General features: G+C 28.6%; 1 protein-coding gene across 6 annotated transcripts in view; it reads left to right on the forward strand.

Annotated features, from left to right (window-relative positions):
- The window catches only part of LOC129971598 (transcription factor Sox-6-like), a 726,789-nt gene that overhangs the window by 587,522 nt on the left and 111,768 nt on the right, over positions 1-27,499 (forward strand). For 3 of the 6 annotated variants that reach the window (XM_056085516.1, XM_056085519.1, XM_056085517.1), the window contains exon 1: positions 82-275. The exons of the other annotated variants lie outside the window; for them this stretch is intronic. In XM_056085516.1, the coding sequence (XP_055941491.1) occupies positions 253-275 (23 nt within the window). In that variant the 5' untranslated portion in view covers positions 82-252. Of the gene's footprint in view, positions 1-81; positions 276-27,499 lie in introns of those variants that run through there. 6 annotated transcript variants of the gene reach the window in all.

Genomic DNA, 27,499 nt, shown 5'->3' on the forward strand with positions numbered 1-27,499 from the left:
GCGCTCCGCTTCTGCGCAGGCTCCTCCCCTTTCTTCTGAATAGGCTCGTCTGGAGGGTTTGGCCTAAGCCTGAACCTGTTACTTCGCAGTGAAGCAGAGCAGTCGGAGATTAGCACGCCGCTACATCGGGCGGATAGTGAAGGTTCGGAGCGTGTTATCGCTGTTTTTTGCCAGTCTTGCACCGGAGCGAATGTTTGTGTTTTGTGTTGGATTTCTCCGTGGAACTGTTCGCGCCGATTCACACTCCTCTTGATGGTCGTCGTTGGCCTTTGTCCGTGAGTATCGTTTGCTTCCTCCTTTTTCACTCTCTCTATTAAAGGGGGGATTCACCGTGGTGTGGTTTTTCGGGGAGTGAGAGTTCTGTGTGGTCTTTCAGCTGTGCATTCACGCTCGACTTCCTCCGATGAAAAAGATAGTTTTCCGTGTTACCTCGTATTTTTACTCGCGCGATTGCTGATGTGAATACTTAACCATAATTTGGGATAATTTTATTATTATTTTGATCCGGTGAACAGTCCCCCTCTTCCTCTCTTAAATGACAACCGAGAAAAAGCATAATTTTTGAAATCTGTTGACAATCTTTTGTATGCAAATAAGTGGATTTATTATTATTTTTTTTACTGATGGAGGAGGGATGATTTTTTTGAAGATTTTAATGTAACTCCACGCGATTAATTTTATACGTTTTTTATTTGTAATACCCCTTCTTTTTATATTAATGCTGAAGATTTAATTTTTATAAGAAAAGACACTAAATGCAAAGTGTAAGATTTGAAATTTAAGAAAAAATTGCTTATCCCCCCCATGTGCTGTTATATGCAAAATAGAAGCAAATTGCCATGCCTAGGCATGTACTTTTTCCTTATATTTTAAAAATTAAAAGTTAGAAAATATCTGCACGTCTGGTGAGGGCTGCGTATTAGAAAAAGTTTGTAACTTCTTTTAAAATGCATATATATATGATAATTGAATTTTTCTGATCATTAATAAATTGAACAATATTTATCAGTTGACAACATCGCGTTTTTCTTATCAGTTCCTTCTGAATGAAAAGATCATCCACTTTTCTACATCTTAATCAGTAACTATTATTTGTGACATATGTTAAAATGTAAGTCCTAAGCATCTGATATGGCATCTGAACATGGAAATAAAAGATTTTTTTTCGTTTATTATCATTTGTAAATTATGGAAAACACTGAAAATTTTTTATATAGTCATCTAAAATTATTAAACATACTTAGATAATATATATGTTGAACTTTGATACTCTTACTTTCATATTTCATTCCAAATGCACGAAAAAGGTGTTAAGTTTGGGGGGGGGGAGTTCAGTCTACATATAACAGAAACGATAAAAATTTAATTTACATTTTGCCTGTTTCACATCATAAATGTATGTTTGAATTGAAGATAGTAAAAAAAACAGCCGCTAGGAAATACTATTTTTTTCAAATATCTAATTCAATAAATATCTGTAATCGTTTTGGCATAAATTTTTATCTAACATGCAATTAAAGGCATGTAAATAATTATGTAATAATAAACATAATAATAAGAAGAATTAAACTTTTTAAAGATTTATTACTTTTTTAGTACCTACTTATTTCACCGTTCAAAAAGATAATTTAGTGTTTCCATGAATTGTAATTAATATAATTATTTTAATGATATTTAGTTTTAGGAAATTAAAGTGACTTAGTTTTATTGAAGTAATTTTAAAACAATTATCATAAATCAATATATAAATATAGTGCAAAATTAATTTATGTATCGATACATTGCAAAACATCTTTGTTTAAAGATTAGAAATAAAGGTTTCTTAATTATATTTTTTTATTAAAAGGAAATTGTTGGGGGAAAAGCTAACATTTTTTTATAGAATCCTGAATTAATTTTTACTTTCTCATCCCCCCCCCTTCCTTCAAATGAAGAAAAATTATTGTTGAAATTATTCTCTCGAACACTGATATGTGGCGTCATTTTTTTTTTTTTTTAAATAGTGTGTAGCGGGGAAGGGAGGGAGGGGGGTAGAGTAAGAAATGAGAAATCTATAATAAATTGCTCTATTGTATTAATTACAAATAACTCTTGATTATCAAATAGTATAATAGTAAATTAAAATGCTGTATTAACTGAAAAAATAATTTGTATAGATACCGATAGTTTAATATAACTGTAGTATAATTGTAAGTATTAACAGAGAAGGTTTTACAACTCAGTTATTGATATTTTCAGTGTAAGTGGTTTATACATAAGTTTAAAAAACAATTGCTGAAATTAATATTTTTTATAGATATAATTAATTAATTCAGTCTGTCTGCTTTTAAGAGATCAAAACTGATTCTTTTTATCACAGTTTCTCAATATTCTAGACAAGTCTATACCTGATTGTAACTTTAAAAAATTATTGTTACCTTATATTTATTAACTAAGAATATATAACAAAAAAGTGTAATAAAAAATGTTTATTATTAATTTAATTTTGAAGAGTTTACCACTTAACTTATGCATGAAATATATACAACATATTATCATAATATTCATATATATATATATATATATATATATATATATATATATATATATATATATATATATATATATATATATATATATAATTTGCTTTTTGCTTTAAAATAACAATAAATAGTTGATTTTTATATTACTGTTTGATTAATTAATTTTAATTATATTAACTATTTTTAATAATATTTTTATTATTTTTTTAATAATAGATAATTAATTTAGTGAATACAATTCAATTTTTTCATTCTTTTATGTATGCTGAAAAAAAAGTAGAATTTGTGTACTTCCGGTATTTTATGTTTTGTAAACTTTATAATCAAATTAAGAACATTGTATATGAATGAATTGCATAGTTTGGAATCGATGTTTGATAGCAAACTTAGCATTGCTTTATGGAGACAAAACATCCTAAATCATCTTATAAATATTTTTAAAAACTAATTTTTGAGAATAACAGGCATATCTAATTATCTGACTATATTATTTATAGATTACAATTAATTTATTCGTTTTGTTTTTGTTTTTTTACAATTAAAATGCATATTTATTTCTATTAATATTCTTAATGTTATGCCAAAACATTGTTCATGTTTCTAATTCTGTTTTAAACTTCAGATTAATTAGTCATTAAAGCTTATTAATGTCCATAGATTTGTTTAGTTCCATATGCATATCTTAAATAGTATGTAAAAAAAAAGTGAAATATGAAGGAGATAAAATATGTTATTTTAAGAGGTTTCAAGTAAATTGTAACAAAGTGTAATTTTCTGGGGGGTTTTTTAATGTTAGTTTCTTGATAAGCTTTCAGAAGTAATTTTAATTTCCTCATGAAACCATATCATTTTCTTTGACCGGATATTTTTTGCTGTTTCATTTCATATTAACACGAATTACACATTTATTTAATCAAGAAATTTGTTTTTATAAAGGGATTTTTTTTCCCTCGTCGTGATTTTTAAAAACTGATAATATAAAAATAAATGTAAAGGTAGAATGATTTTACGTTAAATTAAAGTTTAGATAAAACTTATGACAAATAAGTACATAAACAATGCACTATGCAGTTTGGAATTGTAACTACGTCATACGATTCACACTATATACGTCATTTGATGAAATGCATCTATCTTTTGTACTTCATTACGTCCCCCTAAGTTCATCCTTTTTCTTTTAAGTTTTTTATATAACTAGCAGCATTTTCATCGAGTAATATCTATTTTTTTCTTCCAAGTATAATCATAACATTTCGTTTCAAAAATATAATAGTATCTTAACAAAATCGCGTGTGATGAATTGTAATCATTTCATTACTCCTTGTTCCATGATTCTGTTTTGAGAATTTGATAAAAATTATCGCATTCTTGGAAGCATTCGGTATGCTTGGCCTTCTTGATACATGCGTTTTGACTCCCGAGTGGGGTCATGCACTTGAATTTTAGGGCGCAGAAACATAATTATTCTTTTCATAGATTCTTCATTATAACATAATTATTCTTTTCATAGATTCTTCATTATAACATAATTATTCTTTTCATAGATTCTTCATTATAACATAATTATTCTTTTCATAGATTCTTCATTATAACATAATTATTCTTTTCATAGATTCTTCATTATAACATAATTATTCTTTTCATAGATTCTTCATTATAACATAATTATTCTTTTCATAGATTCTTCATTATAACATAATTATTCTTTTCATAGATTCTTCATTATAACATAATTATTCTTTTCATAGATTCTTCATTATAACATAATTATTCTTTTCATAGATTCTTCATTATAACATAATTATTCTTTTCATAGATTCTTCTTTATAAGTAAGCAATGATAATTTAAATATCTATTTATTAAATATATTAATTCAGATTTTAAAAATTACTATGATTATATTTTTATTGTTAATTACTGTTTAATTTTTATAATTTCCCCTTTTCTTTTATTCCTTTTATCTTCTATAAATATATGTACATATAAGTAAACGATAGTAATTAAAAATCTGTTAGTTACAAATGTTTCATTCAAATTTAATAACTAATTATGTTTTATTGTTAATTATTGTTTAATTTTTATAATTTTTTTTCCTTTTTTTTCTAATTTTTTCATCTTCTCTAAATATGTATACATAATTTTGCATTAATTAATTTACACATGGGTTCTCGCAAAATCATCAATTTTAAAAATATTTACTAATTAGCTGCCAGTAATTTTTTTACAGCTTATGTGGTAAAACGAACGGGGGGAAAAATTGAAATTGCTCTGATTTAAACGAAACAATGCAACTTTCAGATTTCACTTATTTCTTATTAAATACAAAATTTATACTTTCACATTTTTAATTTTTTTATTTGCCTTACCCATCTAAAAAGAAATAAATGGAAAATATTTTATAATATGAACGTTATAGAGAAATACTTGAAGTATTAGATAAATACAAATAATATTTGATTAATGTATAAAACACAGAAAGTATCAAATAAATGCAAATCATCATTGTACGAATTGAGAATTGCGTCATGTATCGCTTCCACAATAAATATGTTTTTAAACTATAAACAGAGAACTATTACTTTTTTTTCTATTATTATTTAAACGCAGACAGCCGTTTAAGCGCAAGTCGTGAGATTTAATTTAGAAAGAAAACAAATATAAGCTGTTTTTTACACGGAAGAATTTGTTATGTTCTTAAAGAAGCTTTTAAACGTTTTTATTTTTCTATTTCAACGGGAGAAATAATAAAAAGTTGTAAATTTGTAGATAATCGGATTGGAGCATATTTTATTTAATCACATTATTTATTTAATGTATTTGTTGTTGCCTTTCAGCTTCGATTTTTTAAAATTTTAATTTTCTATTAGTAAAGAGAAAAAAAATTAAATTTTCCGTATTTTTTTTATGATACTAAAGTCATAAGAATTAAAACGCTCTTTGTATACAGCTTTTGTTTTATGCATGTATAAAACGAATTTTAATTGAAACTTCTGGTTTTTAGACAACAAAAAGCATACAGGAAAGACTCAAAATATGAATGTGTCTCGAATGAAATACAGTTTTTATTTACTTATATTTTGTTTTGACTGCAACCAAATATTTGTTTTACCCTTATCTGTTATCATCGTAATTATCGTCTTCCGTCGAACAATAATGAATTTTATTGAAATATCTTTTTTTATCCAATGCGCTCTTAGACTATTCAATACAGTTTGTGATATTAATAACTAATAATACTACTAAGATATATTAGTAATTTGAATTTTAAAAATTCTAAAGGGCAGTAGAAACAATTTCAAAAAATTTAGAACATTTTCTCTAAAGCGAATTATATTTAACTTCTAAATATCAGATGGAAAACTGTGACATGCGAATCAAACTTGTAGAGAAATAATAACCTTTTTATTATGTTTTAACACGATAATTTCATTTATTATTTAACCTTTTGAATTGTTCTTCATTTCAGCTATCGTATTTTATAGTAGAGAAATTTCTTTTAAAGCACTCTGTCTGCAAATATCCATAAGTATTAAATCAAACACTAGGTTCGTCACTATTTTTATGTTAGGATTTTATAACAGCGCCATAACTTCTGCTCGTAAACGCCTACAGTAAAATCAAGAATGCAACGGTATCCCTTACGGCAAACGAAATACAAAACCTATCACTCATCGATAAATATATACTTGTTTATTTCTTCAGTACATTCACTCGGTAGGTCGTGATCTGCCATCTGATGTACTTCCTTAAGTCGTATAATTCGCGTATATAGGGTACAAATAAATGTGCGGCTTTTCTGTCTTTTTATGGTTCACTTTTATTGTCGTAGGTTTTGTGAAACTTCACTAAATGATACTTTGTTCACGATTAATCACAGGTAGTGAACCAGCAAAAACCGGTACTGTTCGGAACAATTGAATTTATAGGTGGGCATAATGTCCAAATTGGCGTAGGTTATGACACCAATGGAGTATTAAATTTAATTTTTCGACAGTGTTTTTTTTACGTAACTGACAATAACAGGACACTAACAAGTCTATATAGTCTTGAGTCATGAAAAACTATTATTTGTTTCATTGATTTAAAATAACAATTCGATCGTTTCATAGCTATTGTCTATACTAACAACAGGTTCTCTGAAGTAAAAAGATATTTTTATATCGGTAAAGATATTAGTTTTGGAATGTTCTTTATTTTTAATGGATGACTATTAACAGAAATGAGTTTGTTCTAATTGTTTATTAGTTGGAACTAACAGCCATTTCCTATAAGTTGAAATTTTATTTGGATAGCAAGGATATAGTTGATTTTTATGAATCTAAAAATAGTTTTTGTATAAACTATTTTTAACTGAGTAAAATAACTTAAAAAATTTATGTTTTTACGGAAAAATGAATTCTTTTCCTAACAGTTAATATCCTTTTAATTGTCCTTAAAGTTAGTTCGAATTCGCGTGATATCTTACAGTTATGCCATTTTCTCAAATCCCGTTTTGACTAGTATTTCAGTTTATCCATATTTATATAATTTGGTTAAACAGGTAATAAAAGAAGTCTCAGATTAATATCATTGATTTAATTCTTATGTAATATGAACAGTACAAATAGTGTGTTATGCAATTATTACGTTTTATTGTTAAACATAAGTTTTAATATCATTTACTTTCTTATTTGCAGTCAGCTTATTTTGCTATTTTTGGTATCTAGAAATAAAATAAATGTAATTTCATTGAAAAATACCCATAATTTATCTTAACTCAGACATCGGCACTTTGCCTCATCGAATTTCTTTATGGATTTTAAGAATCAGCCGAATTTCTGAAGCATTATTCGTCTTAAAAAATATTAGACTAAAACATAATGAATGTGCAAAATCTAATCTTTATTAGCATGCGACTGAGTAAAGAAAATAATTTATGCGCAAGTTTGCAAATATCTTTTGTCTTATGGTTGTATAATGCATGACATATATTTAAATTCTCTCAACCAATGAAATGAAAATAAGATCCAGTACCATAACCACAAAGTAGATATGATAATTAATGCTTAAAGTATGAAAAGAATTTCCTGTAGTGATTTTGAAATGAATAACTTCAGGAAATGCACCCAAATGCAACGTTGCCTTTAAGTGACTGTGTGACTTGCTTACCGTGACATAATCGAATTGTTCACTTAATGTAACTGTTTTCTGTATCTTTGAAAAGCCATCTTGTGCACGATCTTGTCAGGATAGAATTTTCAGCAAAAGACATTATCCTCTTTTCTGCATCGAAAGTCGATTGACGTTTGAGGTAGTGGCACCACAATCGACTTTTGTCTCCTCAAAAAGATTGTTCCAACGAATTTAACAAAAAGATGTTTGACATTTGATTCAAAGTGTCTTTTCTCTTGCGTTCTTGCATTGATAAAAAGTCTTCCTTGATCTCTGGTAACGTCATTTTTTTTTTTAAATTCTGATGTCTCTTTCATTATGAAATCCTTGCAATTGTTTTATTGTATTCCATTGCTTTTCCTTGCCATCATCTTTATAGATTGATCAGTGTAACCGTAATCGTAGACTTATTATTTGAATTTATAAGGGCCGGATTAAGCCTCTATAAGGGGCCTTTAGAAAAGCAAGTTTCGCCTACCTCTTAACCCTACCTATACACTTAAATAAATTATATTTGGAATATTTGATACATTTCAAAAGTCGATATATTTTTAAAATTTTAATTTAATCTCAGCATAAGCATTTTTTAAGTAATAAATATTGAAATACTAAAATACATACTTGCGCTACATTTCAAAAGAATTGTGTTCAGTTTCTCACATAAAAAATTATTTAAAACCGTTTTTAAAGAGCGGTAAAAGAATTAATTTGTATATCAAATTAATCCCTTAATTGACGTGTTCGTGCGTCACATTTGCTTCGAAGTGTTGTTTCTTAAATTTATTAGCTGAAATCAAATCATTCAGTATTATAGCATCTCTGTATCTATAATTCTATGTATTCTTGTATCATATTATAGCTACAAGAATAACTGACAGTCCATAAATATCTCAAGTAGTCAGTGGATTCTTAATTGAATGAATAAGACAGCACATTTTCAAAATAGAAGATTGGATTATAAAAATAACAAACAATTAAGGGTTTAAAGCACAAATTTATATTACCCTGATAAATACCGCAATCAATTCTCGAGTCCTCGTAGATTCCAAAAGTTGCGGGTATTACTAGGCAGTACCTTGTTTTCTTATTTGATAACCTGGCTTTGTTTACATTTTAAAGCTTTTGAATCTCCAAACTTTAAAAGATTTCACTTTGCAAAGTAACATTTTTGACACGTGTATTCCTAATATTTAATTCTAATTGTTTGATTTTTGTAATAATTGTTATAAAAATTTCAGTAACTCAGTTCAAAGAAAGTACATTTCTAGCGTTTAAATTCTTAATTCTTGTAAAACATTTATCATTCATTAAGTTGGTGTTATATATGTATCCTTACTTTCATATCTATGTTTGCATATTTTTATTATATCCATAAAATGTTTGTTTGTATTTTGTGTGTCAGAATTCAACAACTTGACCAAAAGAGTAATGACATCCTCAATAATGATTGCATATATTCTCTTTAAAGAACTTTACTCTGAATTAGCAGAAATTTTGACTTCGTTTAATATAAATTAAATTACTATATATATTGTGTTTCCGCTAATACTATATAAATTTTTGACAAATTCTTTTCCCTTTAAACATTTTTATCTGAAATTATTAATATTATTTTCTTGGAATTTTTAAACAGTTTAAATGATTTCTTCCAACCAATTATATAAACCAATGGAATTCTGAAATCCATTGGAAGTTGTAGAAATACATACTTCTTTGGAGTTGTAAAAATTTTGCTATGCTTGTAATTGCCAATTAAATAACGGCCCCTTCATCCGATCTTTATTAGAACTCCATTTTTTATAGATATATAAAATTTGAAAACAAGATTTATATAACATTACTAATAAAACCATTATTATGTAGTGATTTCCTGGAACTCTTCCCAGAATTAACTTTTATATTTTAAAGCTTATAGTTTCTGTAACATGAATTCAAAATTTCTAAGAAAGATTAGAAATTCTTATGCTCTTATATAAGTTACCGAGTTTTTCATACCACTACCACGATGGGTGGCTGGAAAGACAAAACGCGTCTTACATTCAGTTTCGCAAGCCTTTTTTAAGGCATGCAAATATATCCTCATTGGGTACAAATATAATTGGTGGTGAATTCCTCCGTAATGAAACTGGGACCCCTCGTCGGGATGCTTCTTCCCCCTTCTCGCCGACTTCTAGACTGAGGTCACCCGCCGCGACCTCCTGTTCTTTTACGGGGTCGTTGGTGCTCATAAAAGGCACCCCGGCACTTCGTTAAGGCAGTCCAAGATATTCGACTCCCTGTTGATTTCATTCCCAACTACCAGTCCTGTTCGATTGGGATGCAGAAGAAAAAAAATAAGCAGCTTTCCCCCATGGAGTTTGAACGTGAAAAGGGTTTGTTTCTCTCGTTCCAAATCGAAGAATAATTGGCGAAAGGGTGGGGACGCGTTCCCAATGCCTACCTTGTGCGTAGCCCTCCGGGGATCTCTTGTTTCTTCTGCTTTCGAATTAATTAATAGAAAAGAAAAATAGGTCCCAAGAGATTATGCATGGAAGATATTTTGTCTCTTTTCACATCGAAACCAAGGGTTCCGCAATCCCTTTTTTTTTTTTTTTTTTTTTTTCAAAGGATGCTTGCTGGGTTCGCATGTCATCGAATCTGTGTGCGAAATAGATCATGATTCCTGTGTCTTCTATATTTAGGAAGCCCTTGCATATTGATTAGGTGATGAAAAGCAAGATGAGGAAAAATGTATTATCTTAAATGGAATAATTCACCACGGGAATTATTTTGTTGATAGACTAATTGCAACAACTGCGACTTAGATTTTCGTAAATTGAATAAATTCATAGAATATTTTGTTGGGTGAACGACTCGTTATGGTATTGAATTCGTTTCTTGAAATAACCTTAATATTCTATTTTATCAAACGAGGTATTTCACTTGTAAAAGAGTGTCAATAATTCAGTCTAAATAGTTCTCAACTTTATTATTTTTTTTATATGTATAGAATTTTCTGTACAGTTTTCATGTTAAATTTCACTAGTTTATACTTGAGGATTTAAAGATTGACGATTTTTTTTTTGTTAAGTTTTACCGGTAGTCAGTATTATCAGTCTTTCAGTATGTCTCGGCAATACATTAATTCTTGCATTTATATAAATGAATTTCTCCATATAGTGAAAGATCATCACGTAAGAAATAGTTATTGGAAGAAACGAATCCTTGTATGTCAAAAGACAAAAGAAGGAATGAAAACAGTGTAATTTATGTGTTAAATCTTTAAAAGCATTACACAAGATTTCATGTATATGATGCAATCGTGTAAAAATTGCGGTATACAAAGAAAAAAATCAATTTGTCCCAAACTTGCAGGGTCACAAAGACATCTCCGTTTTTGAAGTTAGCCTCAGAATTCATGATTAGCTGTTTATTGTCTTTTGCACATCAGTGATATTTCGACGAATTTCTTTTTCAGTTTTAATTACAAAAATATTTTTTTTCTGCAGTAAATATTTTGCTATAAAGAGCAGAATATTGCTTTTTCTTTTCTGAGTTCATTCAACAGAAAAGAATAATTTAATTTAAGTTCCACCGTTTTTTTTTTATTTATTTATTTTTATTGACTGTTAGATCAGATGAGCTCTTCACTAATCTAAGGTAGAAACATAAAACATTTTCTACTTATTTAAAAATGAATTTTGCTGAATTTGTTTACCTATTATGTTTTAATAAAATATTTTAAATCTAAATTACTTGTTCCGATTATTTCTTCTTCTAAATTTTATTGAAGTAACTAACAAAAGCACTGTTTATGCTAATATTTTCATAAACGCAAAATTTGTTTATCCGGTCTCGCTTATGAATGTGATTCATAATTTACGCCCTGATCTAAAGTTACGAAACGATCTTCAGATCAAGAAATTTTTACCTTCTCCTTTTAGCCATTTATTACTAAAAAGTATTTTGTGGCAAATTTTCATTTTTGCATTTCTATTTGCTGCTATTTAATAATAATTAAAAAAAGTTTACAAATTGTTGTAATTTGCAATAAATTTTTGTTGAAATAATTAGGAAATTACAAAATGACATAAATTTAAAATAAATCTTTTTCCTTAATTTTTTTTTTATTTAAGACTCTTTGAAGATTCATTTTATAAAAGCTTCATATCTCTTCTACAATGACCTAACCCCCCTCCCCCCCAATAAAAATCCACGTTTGAAAGAACGCAAATACTGACAGGTTTCACAATAAATATCTGACTTTCCTTTATCAGAAATGATACAATCCGTTCCGCTTACCTCATAAATCATTTTCCAGAAGGGGACTGCTTCAAAAAGGGATTTTGAAAATCATCTGGTTTAATCTCCTGAAGGAGATATTCTTCCTTCCCTGCCCTTCTATCAACTTAGCAAACTGTAATAATCATTTAAGAATGTGTACAACAGATAAACAAATTCTAATCATAGTAATCTTGAATTATTGTTAATTTTAAATTTCCCCCATTCTCTGATTATGTCCGATTCTTGGAAAATAATTCAATAAATTTCCTGCAGAGAGGCTGCGTAAACGGAGTACACTGAGTTTATTGGCGTACCGCTGGGCTGTGGAAGGATTGCAAGTAGGTTGATTTAAAAAATGCAATTAAACTATTTATAAATACAGTCGTAAAAACACGTTTTATTTATTATAAAATACTAAGACTCTGATGGGTATTTATTTTAAACTATTAAAATCATTATTAAATAAATTTTAATTTATTATTTATTTATAATATATTAAAATATTAATTTTTTATTTAATTATGTTATATTCCATTGTACAAGTTTTATATAATAATAATTTTTACATTTATAATTGTATGAGGCTTGTTATTTCCGTATAAAATTTCATAATAATTAAAACTTATTAGCAAGGAAATAAATCATTAACTAATTATTTTTTTAAATGTGCTTTAATTATTTTATGATATTATATTAAACCTTAAAAAATCCTTAATATATTTATTAAGCTAAATTAGTTGACAGAGTCGAATTAATAAACCAGTTATTTAAAATAGGGTCTCCTAATATGTACTACTTAGAACGGCTAAAAACCTAAATCCGCTTCTACATACTATCCTAATTAAAATTATTTATGTGTTTGTAGTATAAACAATTGATTGAAGTGCTTTTAAAATACTCTTACAATATAGGTGTCCATTCGCATTCGATTATAAATTGATATCCTATGAATGCCATCTTAACTGACTTGTACTAAAAAGTGATATATTTTCTTCGGTTGTTGAATCATGGCAGATTTTTCATTAAAAAATAAATCTTTTTAATGCATTATTTTAATGAATTAGATAATACGTTTTTTCTATTTAAAAAAATATTAATTAAATAAACGGCAAGATAAGTTAATAAAGAAATCATGTATAAATAAATATTTATTTCAAAATCATTCGTTAAGAATGTAAAAAAATTTAAATGGGATATCTGGAAAGAAAAATATTATTATTTGTATTACTTGACGCCTCAGATGGCTAGCTATTCGCGAGGAATATTAATTATATTTGATTTCAGATAAAGCGCCTAGCTATAACTTCATGTCCATGATACCTCCAAGTTATCTGACTTTCAAACTCTATTACTTTTAATTGCTTCACTTAAGTTCTACTTATTGTATATATGAACCTTTCTGATAGTGACCAGTTTTTTTGGCATCATAGCCTATCAAAAGCTTAAATGTCCGGTTCATCTATCTACTAAATTTCGTGTATTATGACTTCAATTTTTTTCGTCTTGTAAACTACGCAAATATTAAATACTATCCTCTTTTTCTTTAATTTTCAGCAGTGGATGAAAATGACATGATTAAATTTTGTTGGAAAAATGAAAATGATTTGAATTTTAAAGAAGTTGTTGGAAATTTAAGCAAAAAAGAAAAAAAAAAGTAGTCAAAATTTAGGAAAAATTTGCATAACTATTAATCTGACATTATTATTTTTTAAAAAAAATTTAAATCTGTGTTAAATTCTTTTTTGTGCAATAATATTTTCGAAAGTTACTATAGAAAAATGCCAAAATCCCGCTTAATTTTAATTGATTAAAATTCGATTTTCAATTTTAAAAAATCGCACCATGGTACATATTCCCAGTCTTTTAAATTGTGTATGTACCAAATTGGCAGTTATGATTCAAACAATTTGGCCAAAAAAGCACCAAACACACTCACAAACAAACATTCTTTATTATAAGTAAAGAATATTATTTCATTGTTTAGATATATAATTTCACTTGGATTGCTCTATCATATAAATCATTAAATAGAATTCAACACTCAAAAATAAACATTTTGCTTCTCCAAACTAGGGAACTTTACCTTAAATTTGAATTCTGTTTTACTTCATGGTGGTCCTATTTGGATTGTATAGCCTGATCCACACAATAGAAAGAATTGTACGAAAGTATTGGGGACAGTAGAAAGGATTAACTTTCTGAAAAGGATGGTACGGTTCCCATGGTTACCTAAAGTGATTGTTTGTTCCCACCCCACTGAAGAATTTTTCAGAATACCAGGCGAACTTTGGACACTAAGGTTGAAGAAAGGTCAAAAAATTTTTTCTCATATTTTAATATAATCGCACTGTCAACGAATTTTTGTAGATTTAACCGAACATGAATTATTATTTTAATATCCCTATTTTATGTATTTTTATATGGCCTCTAAAATTGAATGCAGTTGAAATATGTTAAAGAAAATATTTAGTATGTGAAACATATCTGTGCTACGAATCAATATATGATTCGAAATTTTCATAATCTCAGCGATAATAACACTTAACACTTAAGATAATAACACTTTTGTAGATAAGATTTGAACTAATTAATTATAATTTGAGAACTAGGCAATAATTTTTGAAATTTTTGTAGTGCAATATTAGTGAAATTATCCATGATAGATGAAATCGTTATCCAAATAGGTGAAAATGAAAACCAAAAGAATTCAACTAATGAATCCCAATTCATATAATGAATCAAGTTAGTCTATTTTTGTTAAAGAAAATATATTTCAGTGAATGCTTTTTAAAAGACAAAATATATTATTAATACATTATAATATTTTTTTTAAAAAATATCTATACATTTTTTTTTTTTTTACTCGTGGCCAATGAGCTTTTGTGTTTTGCTTCAGAATTGAATTCGGTATAAAGGTGACATCATCTACAACATCTATATTTCGTTTACTGTCAAATGCAACTGTTAATGTTGAAAATTATTATGACCTTAATAATAATTATTTTTTCATATTAAATAAGAAATATTGAAAAGCAGCAAAAATTAATCCGAATTGCCATTGTTTCTAATTTGATCAATACGATCCATCACCTGCAAATCAATACAATCAATACATACCATATAGTTTTTCATTACAAAATTTTCTCGCCAGATTATAACATTTTGGTGTTATTATAGCAGATTATAACAGTAACAGATAACAAGTATTGATATGAATTTTTCATTGTGGTTCAGTCCTCAACATGTGGGTTTAATCTGTTCAGTAAAAGATGCCATTGAAAAGAGTAGGGATTACCTGTGTATTATTGTTGTTGCCAGCCATTGTTCGCTATACCATACCCTTCAATAGCTATGGAATTTCCGTAGTTGCTACGAAAGTTAGGCGAAAACTACGGAATTAGGGATATATAGTGAAAAACTACGAAAAAATTACAAAAAAAAAAAAAAAAAAAAACTTTTTCCGAATCCCTTTTCACAGCTATGTTGTGGTATCAAACGAATTTTTAGCATGTTCAAAAAAAAAAAAAAAAAAAAAATGCATGGAATCTTGTTTCAACACGAATAAATAAAATAAATACAGAAGGTGCAGAAGTCTTACAAAATTACTGCAAACATTACAAGTATTTGAAGCAATACAACAATTTATGTAAGAGTTTGTTATGATGGTACACTAAGTAATGACTCGAAAAACGTGTTTGCTATTTAATGAAAAAAAAATGTAAATGGTCTAGTAAATATTGTTAATCAGTTAGATCAATAAAGTTGAGCTGTGTGATTGTTTAAAAAAAGTATTTTACTTATATATTAATAATAAATGTCTGTTAAATAATTTTAAATAATGTTTAAAATATTTGTTTTAATTAATTAAAATTCTTTGGAAATATCTGTTTTTCAATAATTTGTCAATACTCCGTTATATGTAACATGTCGTTAAGAAATACTACTGATGTCTGGGTGACCAGGGTTGGAGGGTATGCTGTACTGTAAACACCTGAAAGCTAGGCAACCCAGATAATAAAATCCACCTTGAGAGATGGAATAATAACTATACATTATTAATGGTTAATTGACCAAACAAAAATTAGTTGGATTCCTCAGCCATCTCTTCCCAAAAATGTGTTATCTCTCTTTAATCTATGGGACACACCCCTTTCTTAGTGTCGCAGCGGAAGCGCGTGGGTTAAGCAACCTGTTTCAATTTAGAGTCGTGGCTTGTCGGTTTCTTTTTTTAAGAATATCTATCAGCCGCATGAAAATCAACAGAGAAAGGGGGAAAAAATGTTTTACTTTTTTTGTTTTAGGAGTGACCAGCTCTGTCTCCAGATTTCCACTACAGTGTACCCTTGCTTTTCTTCGCACCTGTCTCTCTTGTCTACACAGACGCTAATCTGAACAAAGACGTGTTACGTGGTTAATGTGTTTGAAGCGCAACCATCGCACCATTTAAATAATGCATTATTTTACACATGGAGAGAGAGTTGTGCGTAGCTGTATGTTATTTCTCTCAGACAATGTAAAGTGATGGAAATATCACCCATATAAAATCTTTTTCTAAATTGTTCTAATCTTTTAAGCTTTCTCCTCCAATAGTATTTGTTAGCCACTATTTGGTGATTATTTTTATTAACTCTTTAAAAAAAAACACTTTTTTTCTCGTCATAGTATGTTAAAAAATTTTACTAGTGAGATTGGCTTAACTCTTTGACTACCAACGGGACATATACGTCACACTAACCTTTTAAAATGAGCTTAAATAGTTTTTAGTAAAAGTAATTTTTTTGGTGGGGAGAGGGTGTATTTGGCCGTCATGTCTTAGCCACGGGGGTTTGAAACATTTGAAAAAAAAATCGGATAGATTTGTCTAATACAGAAGCTATTATCTTCATTTTCTACGCGATTGCAGAGAAAATAAAAAAATTACTAGTCAAAGGGTTAAAAAAGTTGATTCCTTTAACTTATATAAATTTAATTTCATCAATTAATTAATTTGGTTAATTAATAATTAATTAACAATTTAAGACACACCATTTTGTGTGAGATAAGGAACTGAAGCATCCAAGTTTCTGTCTTATTGAGAAAATTTATGAGAGCTTAATGCCAGCCTACATAACTTCGTACAAAGATTGATGAATTTGGTGTGAAGTATACTAAGAAAGGGTTAACAAAGCTCGTTGTTTTTCTTACATTTTACTGTTTTATACTCTTTGGAATTGCTTCTTTTTATTGATTTATAAGTTTAGATATACGAAATCGGTTTCATCATATATGTTTAGAAATATATTTATGAAGCCTTTTATGTGGATAGATTATTTTTTGAAAGCTATATACAGTAGACTCAAATTAAACTGGCAGATGGCAAACCAGAGTATTACTGTATTTGTGGTAGTTTATTTATAAAGAGAACGCACACATAATTTAATGTCGACCCTGTGTTTAATCTATAATATTTTGCGAAATATTATTTTAAAAAATGAGAAATAGTCTATCGTGTATGCCATTTTATTCCCCTATTTGTCTCTCTGGCAACTCAGAGATTATATTAGCAGTTGCGTGATCGAATAGAAGAAACTTTTGAAATTTTAACTTCGATTTATTTCACTACGGGAGGCATTTTATGTACAAGAAGCTATGATAAAATTGATGTCCGTTTACATATCGCAGTAAAGGTGCAAAAGGGACAGAAAATTTTCCTTTCATAATTTTACTATGAGATTTTGATAGGGATTTCTTTGACTCATGTCGATTTAGGAAAGGGAATCTTAGGTATCTTTAAAAGGATGTTGTAAGAATTGAGGATTTTTATCCCTTTGTTAGGAGAGTGAGAAAATGCCGAGACTAGCAGTTTTATAAAGTGCATGTAGAATTAATTAAATAAATAAAAAGTGGAATTAAGAGAACGTTTTAAAATGAAGTTTATATGGGCTAAATTAAGATAAAAAATAACGAACTTAATTATGATTTAAATTAGATTAAGAGATATCATTGCATATATCTTGGTTTTGAGAATATATATTTAATTGCTCTTGAATATTGTAAATTGCTTTTAGGATATTTCCTCAAAACTTTCTTTTATAAAATGTGATATTTATTTATCTCTTGAATAAATATACACAAACATACTGTTTTCTGTTCAGGATGCAATAATTTTTCTTTAGACCTATGTATAATTATCCTACTCATAAAATTATTTCTTAAATAAATAAACAGTGAAAAAAATGCTTAAACTTTTAATCTTTTTAAGAATAATTTTTAAAGATTGTTTTAACATTTTTAGTTCATAATCAATGGGTTCTTAATTTTTTTTTTTTTTTTTACTATTAAAATAAACTTAGTTAGATTTTTAGCTTATTTAAAATATTCTTAAAGTGCTCCTCCTTTATTATCCCATTCTTAAAATTTTAACATTATTCATTCTATCAGGTCTTCATTTCCACCCTAAATTTTAAAATAAAATGATTTCCCTTAACACAATTAATTAATTTTAAAGCTCTTAAACAAATATGTTTACAAAAAAACATTTTGACCTTGCACTTATCACTATTATATGCGGTTTTAAATTTTAAAACCGTGTTGATCTCTTGAACTATTTTAAGTGTGGGAGAAATTAAACCCTTCTTTCTATTTTTTTAATTAAAAATTTTAGTGGCGCTATACAATTTGTTTTACTTGTTTTTTGTGTTGAAAAGAGGCGAATTATCACCGGGGTCAAGACGCATTTATTTTTATTCATTCTTTAATTCTCTTGAATGGTGGTCTACTTTTTCCATTTCTTGCATATCTCCCCCCCCCTTTAACATCACAAGTATGGACTTCTTTTTCCCCCCGCCCTTCTGAAAGTATCTAAAAAACATCACATTCTCCGAAGTAGCGGGATACGGTGTACGGAGTTCATTTATAATGATTTCGTTTCTCAATCTGTCGAAATTGAATCCGACCACACATAGTCACGTGTTACACAGAATATGGGGATGGTGCTGAGTAAAAAACTGTTGCCTTTCGATCTTGATGCACCGGACGAACGCCTTATGTTTTCTCTGGGATATGTGGAATGCTTTCCGTGTTTATGTTTAATTTCTTCTCGTAAAATTTCGATGGAACGTATGTAAATTAGTTTAGCTGTCCAGCTGCTTATCCTGCGATTTCCGCGGGGTGGCAATCAGTCCATTTTCTATTGCATCCCGCGTTTTTCGCAGTTTAGAGTTTTATTTTTACTATTACAGATTTTTGTTGTATCATATTAGTATCGTGTAACTTATAGTATCAGTTCACTTTGTTTGAAAAAATATTTGAACTTATTTTCAAACATCGCTTTTAAATGGTGATTTTAAAAAATTACCCTGTCAGAGGATTAACAAAACTGGTATTAATAGAAAAAAATTTAAAGAAAGTTCAAACAATTTAAAGTATAATAATATGTAATGGTGGATTCGTCTACCTTTGTATTATTTTTAGAATTCTTTTCTGATTGTATATAAAGAATTGATAGCATTAAAAAAAACTCAAAAATTTGTTTAATATCGGCACACAATACGTGAATATAAATACATTTCATAATAAGAAATGTTACTGTAATATATTCTTAAACATGCATTTCAAAATTTAATAAAACCAGAGAAAAAAAATGATCTCTTTCGAAAACAACTGCCTTCTTTTTTTAAATTTTCAAAATTTTATAAACATGTATTTTGTGCAATAGTATGCTCTCAGTTTATGGAAAAAATAAAATATTGACTAATTTTTAATTAAAACTATTCTGATGAGTAATTTCTTACCCAAGAATTAATTCTATATCTTATAAGAAATAAAAAATATAAAAATTTTGAATAAAGGCTTAAATTGTCAAAAGAAATATGACGGAAATATTATTCCATCATGAAATTTCACAACATTCTTCAAAAATCATGATTCGTTTCCAGACATGTTTTCAAAATTAATAGTAATATATAACATTTGATTTTCGAAACATATATATATATATATATATATATATATATATATATATATATATATATATATATATATATATATATATATATATATATAATATAAATTTCAAATTTTATCTTTATTCAATTGTTGTGTTTAAAAAGTCTGTTTAATCTTTATTTCAAGTAGTGCTCCAAGATTTCATTTTATGTACAAAAATTTTCTTCAGTTTGATTTTAAACTTTTTAAAGTTTTATATTCAACAAAAGAAGTCTGAAACCCTCGTTCTTGGAATATCGTGGTTTTTCTTAGCGGTCAATTGTACCAAAAAAAAGGAGTTCCTTTCACTGTATGTGATGAGGACGATTTTTCCGTCAGTCCCTTTTTCGCCCGAGCCTTTGTGTTTCCGTGCCTTGAGCCTCTGCTGTACAAAATTCATCTGTCCGACAAAAGATATTTCTCTTTCTTAACGTCAATGCTCTGGAAGTTTTCTAAGCATCAGTTACAAAACGGCTTTTAATGCCTTTCAAGATTCAAGGTCTTGGGGTCCAGGGAGGTCCAGGATTAAGGCCTAGGATTAAAGCTTGATTAAATGTATTCTTTTTGTTGCTCGGACATTTCTACGACGTTGAATGATTTGAGTATTTAAAGGTAGAAAGGCGGCAATTTTTTTGAAGATTTGTGGTTGATGGTTCTACTTTCTTTTTAGTCAGTGATTGACTGTTAAAGAAGTAAATCGATCCATAAATACATTTATTTATATTGATTGGATTTTCAAAAGCTGTGAAATAGTACCGATCACAAATAATCCAGTTGTTCAGTTTCATCAAAACTGTTTTACAAATATTTTATACCATGTGTATGCTCTTATAGAAATAAAGCCATTCAGTTTAACGTATAGTTTAACCAATTGTTCTATGCTCATCCCGTTTTGGCTCCTTTTGCACATTTTCAATGACTTGCTTGGCATAAAACAAGAAGTATAGGTTGATGTTACAGTCACAAAAATTGATTTTATTGCTGTGATTCGACGCCAAATTCGCCTTTAAGAACAATTATTGTAATTACTTTTTTCCATAAACTTCATCATAATTAATTTTGATTGGGTGTTTTGTATATTTTTGTTTATTTTCAGCACACACTTACAAATCGGTGTCGAAAATCATTGCGAAACGATTCATCATTAAAAAAAAATGTTTTTTCATATAACAATATGTTGCTTCATTCTATGTAAACAGTATGTTGCTTCCTATTGTCTTTAAAATATGAAGTATTTAATATGTATGAATAAAAACTCATTTGGCGATGCAATGAATATATTTCAAATTGAGAAAAGAGTATGGATTTTACTTAATACTTAAATTAATTAGTTTTTCTGATTTTATATTTATGTTTTGGATTTCCTGATTATGATATGCAAGTTTATTACTTATTCAAATTAAATGACATTGGGATAAAAAATCGTATTTTTTTAATTAAAAAGATGAAATTTTGCGCATGTGCTAATTTAACCGAAATGTAGAAGCTAATTACTGAATGCAGTTTTTAGGACAATAATATATTATTTGTAATAATTTAGAGTATTAGAAGGTCGGTGCTTACTTTCTATTGACTATTTTTGTCCAACAGATTGTAGTAAAATTTCGTAAAACCATTTGCGCTCATAAAAGTTTCTTATTCAATAGTTAATTCCTCTATAACTGTAGAGACAAACTGCATCTTATGTGAGTGAAATGTGAAACTTTGGATACATGCTAGTGGATTTGAAGGATGAAGATTGAAAATTGGCAAATAAAATTTTCCTGGTTCATGGACTAAATATTTTTAATGATAATTTCATATTATAAGAGTTTCACTTTTTATAAGTATATCAGTCAGTCATTTACCGTTACAGATATGCACACTCATATATTAATGAGTAGTGTTGTGCTGGGAATATATTCTTTGTGTGTGTTTTCTCGTCTCAAAACCTGCTCTTGGTTTTACATCAGAATCTAAATGCTGATCTATAATATATTCCATGACATCGAGTAACTTTAACATATACGTATGTGTGCAACAACTGTCATAAAATATACTTCACTGAAAAAAATTATTCTTGTTTGTTTGATGTTTAGTATCAAACCTTGAACACATGGAATAGAATGGGGTCAGGTGCAGAGGGGGAAAGGTCCTAACAAATGAACAAAAAATCACAGTTTTAAAATGGCGTTGTACGAGGAGTGAAGAACTTCGGTATCGACCCCCTCCCCCATCCAGTCTGTTGTGTCTTACCATGAATTATATGGTGATGACGGTGTTTGGTGCCTTTTCTAAAGAGAAAAAGCTTCCCAAGTACTTCTCGCTGGCTGGGGAGAAGTGTCATCCAGCGAGCTGAGGTCATAAATTTAAAGGCTCATTCCACACACTGCGGAGTGATGGCCTACAGATCGTCTGCCACTATTTGTTGACACTCCTTCCTTTCCATTCGATGCTCCCTCGCCTCTTGGAAAAGTGTTCAGCTGACTGAGTGACTGTTTGGATGCACCATATTTTTCAAACCATTTTGAGAGGCACTGAAAAATGAAGCCATTCTTTATTTTTTGGCTGGCTCTTCCAAGACAGGCTGTTTGCTTAAAATTGAGTGTTGAAAGCAACTAGAAACTCTATGATGATTTTATAAGTGTATCAGAAATCAATTATGCTATTTTATTACAATTAACAATAAAAAATCTGTGGATTAAATGGGGGATTTTAACGAATTGATACATTAATAGTATGTATTATATTGGCACATTGATATATTTCTTTTCCATTTTAATGGACCAACTTTTTCCTTATAACTCCATTTAAATCCTTTGCGTTTTATGTGATTTATCTTTAGTGCGAGTGAAAGTAAAATTTATTGTTCAAAAAAAATTTAAAAAAAAATAATTAAAGCAGTAAAATTAAGAGGAAAAACATTTCACGTGCATTTAACCATGCTTTTAATGAATCAGACTAAAAGAAATATTATTCCACCATAACAACGTAGCATTACATTTTTATATTATAATCTACAACGATATTTTTAATTATTTTAAAAAAAAATTAAGTATCGGATACTTTTGTGTGTTGAATACATAAATTTAGCCAAATAAATTTTTTATAAGCATTGTTTCTATCGTTTATTCTATGTTATAATACCCTGCATACGTCTGCTTCATTTCTAACCCTTTCGGTATGGATTTATTTGAAGAAATTCTTTTGTTTGGAATTGATTTAATTTGCTGGTGCGCGGAATAGTACATAAAGTTAGTAGATTTTGTGTGATATTTCATTTATTTGAACGATATAATATACATATTAAGTGTAATTGGTTTTTTAAAAAAACCGTCCTCTTACAACTGATACCAATTAATCTTGCCATAAACTAAAATACACATGTTTGATTTTATTCCAATTTGAATGTACAATTAATTCGTCATTTTTAACCTAGGCAAAATAAATGCAGGTACTCATTGACGATACATACTTGACGACTCTCAATTGTCGAATGTACTCAAGTGGTTAACTAAGATAACTGATAAAATGATGAAAAATTCTGTATTGTATTTTTCTTCAAATCCTTCGCATCTTAAATAGTCGAATGATTCGATTTATAATTACATTATTGAAACGGAACTGGGATAACATAAAAAATGTTGTGTACTTATCAGCTTTGATGTTGATTTAAAGGTACGTCAATGATCAAAAATAACAATCGGGTTATATGACACTATGATATAAACAGACAATTTTTATGTTATTTCGGCCTTTTTCAGTGGCAGAAAAAATAGGAAAGTAATATATATATATATATATTTGCTGCATTTAATGTCGTGATCAGTCGTCAAAGAACTTAATGCTTTTTGAAAAGTTTAAGAAATAAAAAAAAGCATTTAACAATAGGAACAACTCAGATTTTTGTTGCTCCTTAAATGATATAAAAGTGTGCAATAACCCAGTCCAATCTTCAATTCATGTTTAAAATTTTATCTGCAAATTATTTTCATTCGTATTAATTGAAAAGAAAGGTGTCCTTAATTTTATATAGAATGCGAAAGAATCTACCGTTTGTTTAAGAAATGTATTATAAAATATCTATAATATAAAGAATTATTATTTCTGTTTCAGGAAATGAAATGTGAAATTAAAATATTTTAACAGAGTTTCATTTTCTGCATTTTAACTGGCTTTTAAGTTTCAGAAATGTAAGAAATTTATTAATCCTGGCATTCAAATGTGATAGTTCAAAAAATTATTATTTTCTAATTAAAATCCTTTAATTCCTTTTACTTATTGAGTAAAAATTTCATACTGAAATGTAATTTTTTCATGCAAATTTACCCATATTGAAAATGAATTAGTTATTATAGTTCTTAAAAGAAAAGAAATTCTAAGTGGTAATATAAAAATTCACGTATTTAGAAGCCATTTGTTTAAAGAATGCTTTGTTTTTAGCCGTTAAACGCTGAATCAAGGTTTTTTACACGTTAAGGCTCAGTACTTTTGAGAATTAGATCATTTTTTGGATCGTAAAATAATATTATTTAAATAGATGTTTCATTTTCTGAAATAATAGCATTTGAAAAAAAAATTAAATTATGCTTCGAAAACTTCAATGAAACTTCTCCGTTTATCACAAGCTACAACTCCTTTATTGCGTTTTTCTTTCTCATATGTTTGTGGTAAAAATTTGCTCATTCGACTTATTCGAAGTGCGAATAAGTTTTGAAGAGTCTTCTGATAGAGAAGAAATAGGTACCCGTCGAAATACAAAAAATACTTGCAGCTTATTAAAATCACAACTTCTGTGAATATTTTATATCGCATTAAGATATAACTAGTTTATAGTAAACACTTTTTTCTTTTTAGCTTTGCATCTCTTTATTTGTTTGGCTGCCATTACATATCTGTCAGCACATCTCTTCATCATCGTTTGACAGAGGATGTTTCACGGCACGTGACATGTCGTTCTTTGACTGTGCCCTTCCCAATTCCACGAGTTCTAAGTCTGACGAGACGTCTCCACGCTTCGTACCTGCTTCAATTCTCCCATCACCTTTTAAACATCATTTTTTCTCGCAAATTAGCTCTGTGACATAAGGATGCTATACGTCGATCCCCCCCCCCCCTTCATTCTTTTTTCAAAGAATCCTCCAATCATGGAATTAGGTTCCTACGTTTTTGATTCTTTTATATTTTTTCGACCGTTTTCCATTTGAAAAAAAGTCATGTGTCGCAAAACGATCCATCACCCAAGGTAAATATTAAAATTGAGGTGTTACTGTGGGCAGCTTGCCAAGAGGAGGAGTTATTTGGGGGTGGGCCACACCTACTACCTTCTGTTCCGTCTTGTAAATAATTTGATGTTATATGCACCGGCGAAAAAATGAGAAAGATAGAAAGGCGGCTTCTCATTGGTGAGAAATTGTGAGAGAGAGATGATTTTAAATTGAATTATGCGCCTCGTCTAATTTAAGGTGACTTAAATCTGTGTCGTTCGCGACTCCCAGAGGTAGAAAAGCGGGTCCTGGCTGAGGAGACGTTACCATTCCCATCTGTGTGAAAGTGGCCATTGTGTGCCGCCAGATGAAAGATGCATCTCGGGACCGAGGGACTGTCGCCATGCAAGGCGATGGATCATCTCGACTGACGTTAAGAAGCTGGATGATGATCCATTCACAATCATTTGAGATCTGGAAATAACGCCAAATTGGCTGTATTAGTGTCTGCCTTTATAGCTTATTAAAGATAAGCTTGAAAAATAAAGAGTATTGGGTTTTGTAACGACGTCCCATATTCTATGATTTATAGTTCATTGGATACCTTTTAACTATAAAGACGTTTGTGATAGTAAAGTTTGTTTCCTTGACTGGAGTTAACATTATTCAGAATTAATCATTATTCTTTTTATGAAAATAAACTTTTATTGAAATCGTAGTAACACTTGTTGTTAAATATCAATCATTTCTGTTAGAATTAATTTTTTCAAACAACTGAAGAAAGCACTTCGAGTTCATTTATTATTGATGGGCTTCTTTCTGATCATACTCTGATAATCTTGTGATATAATACGCGTTCTAGTTAAAAATACAGAATTGTTTTAGAATTGTAATGTATCGACAAATTCAAACATATGCATCTATTTATTAAAAAACATCATTTACAATTTCATATCCTTTTATTTCTGGTTTCGTATTTTAATTCAGTTTTAAATGTTGCTAAAAATGTAAAAATAAAAGTATAATTGGGCATCATATTTTGTACTTTGAAATTTTTAGGCGTAGGATTTTTTCTTTTCAGGCGTAGGATTTAATTTTGTCAACCTCATTCAAAAGGTCTGAATATTTTCTATCAATTCCTGTGCATCTCTACTTTGAATTATTATAACTCGTGCACAAACATAACTAACTACTGTGTCGGCTTTTTTAAATAGTTTTAATCAATTTTGAATTTAATACTTTTATATATTGAATTTTAACTTATGTTTTTTTTTATTTAGTGTTTACATTTTCTATTAAAGTTACTTTATAAATTTATGGACAGCCTATTTCGAATAACATTGATTAACGTATGTTATTGGTTATATTTTCAAGTAACCAAGAGGAAAAAAAATGAATCCGAATCTTATTAATTCAGAAGTTAATTATTCAATGTTGATAGCAATCAACTTTAAATTCAAATGCAACTTAAATGTTTTTATGCAAACGGCGAAAAAATAATTATTGAATTCTCTATAATGCGTTAAAAAGTTTGATAGTTAGAATTTAATATTAAATATGTGATTTATTTGCAGTCAATTTCTTTCAGTTGCACAGTAATACGATTTATAAGAGTTAATACTTAATTTTAGAGATTGAAAAAGTTTTTCTTTATAAGCATTTGTTTTATTTGCTATTAATCTGGATATAAAATTTTGCATATAAATAACATGTTGAACAATAAATTTCAAGATATCATTTTCTTGAAAACTAATGTGCAAAACAAATAAATAATGTAATTAATATTTATTATTTTTAAAAGTCATGCCTCAAATACCTTTCCAAACATTATATTTTTAGATTTATATTGAATCAGCCGATTACCTCTGAAGTCGAGGTGGTGAATCCCCCCTATATTGTCTTCTTTTAATTCCTTTCGGCTGCATAGAATACGATTTATTTGTATTGATACTGAATTTTAGAAATTGGAAAAGCTTTTCTTCAATAGCATTCGTTTTATTTATTCCTAACCTAGGTATAAAATTTCGCATATGAATTACATTTTTGAACAGTAAATTACAATACATGCATTTTCTCAAAATGTGAAGTGCAAAACAACTAAATAATGTAACTGGTAATTTTTTTAACAGTCATGTCACAAATACCTTTCTAAACATTATATTTTTAGTTCTATATTGAATCAGCCGATTACCTGTGAAGCCGAGGTGATGAATCTCCTCTATATCACACTTTTTTAATATTCCAACTGCTGTTGTTATTTACTGCTCTCTTTCTAAAAGAAGTTTACACCGAGCGACTTTTCGTGCCATGAGAACCAAGATATTGACTGTCAGTCCCAGGTGCAACCCACTTTATGCTGCAGCTAAACAATAGTTATTTCTTAGGTACTGATGAGATGCGCATTACGTCAA

This window comes from Argiope bruennichi, chromosome 6 (assembly GCF_947563725.1).
Source record: "Argiope bruennichi chromosome 6, qqArgBrue1.1, whole genome shotgun sequence".
NCBI classification, from domain to species: domain Eukaryota; kingdom Metazoa; phylum Arthropoda; class Arachnida; order Araneae; family Araneidae; genus Argiope; species Argiope bruennichi.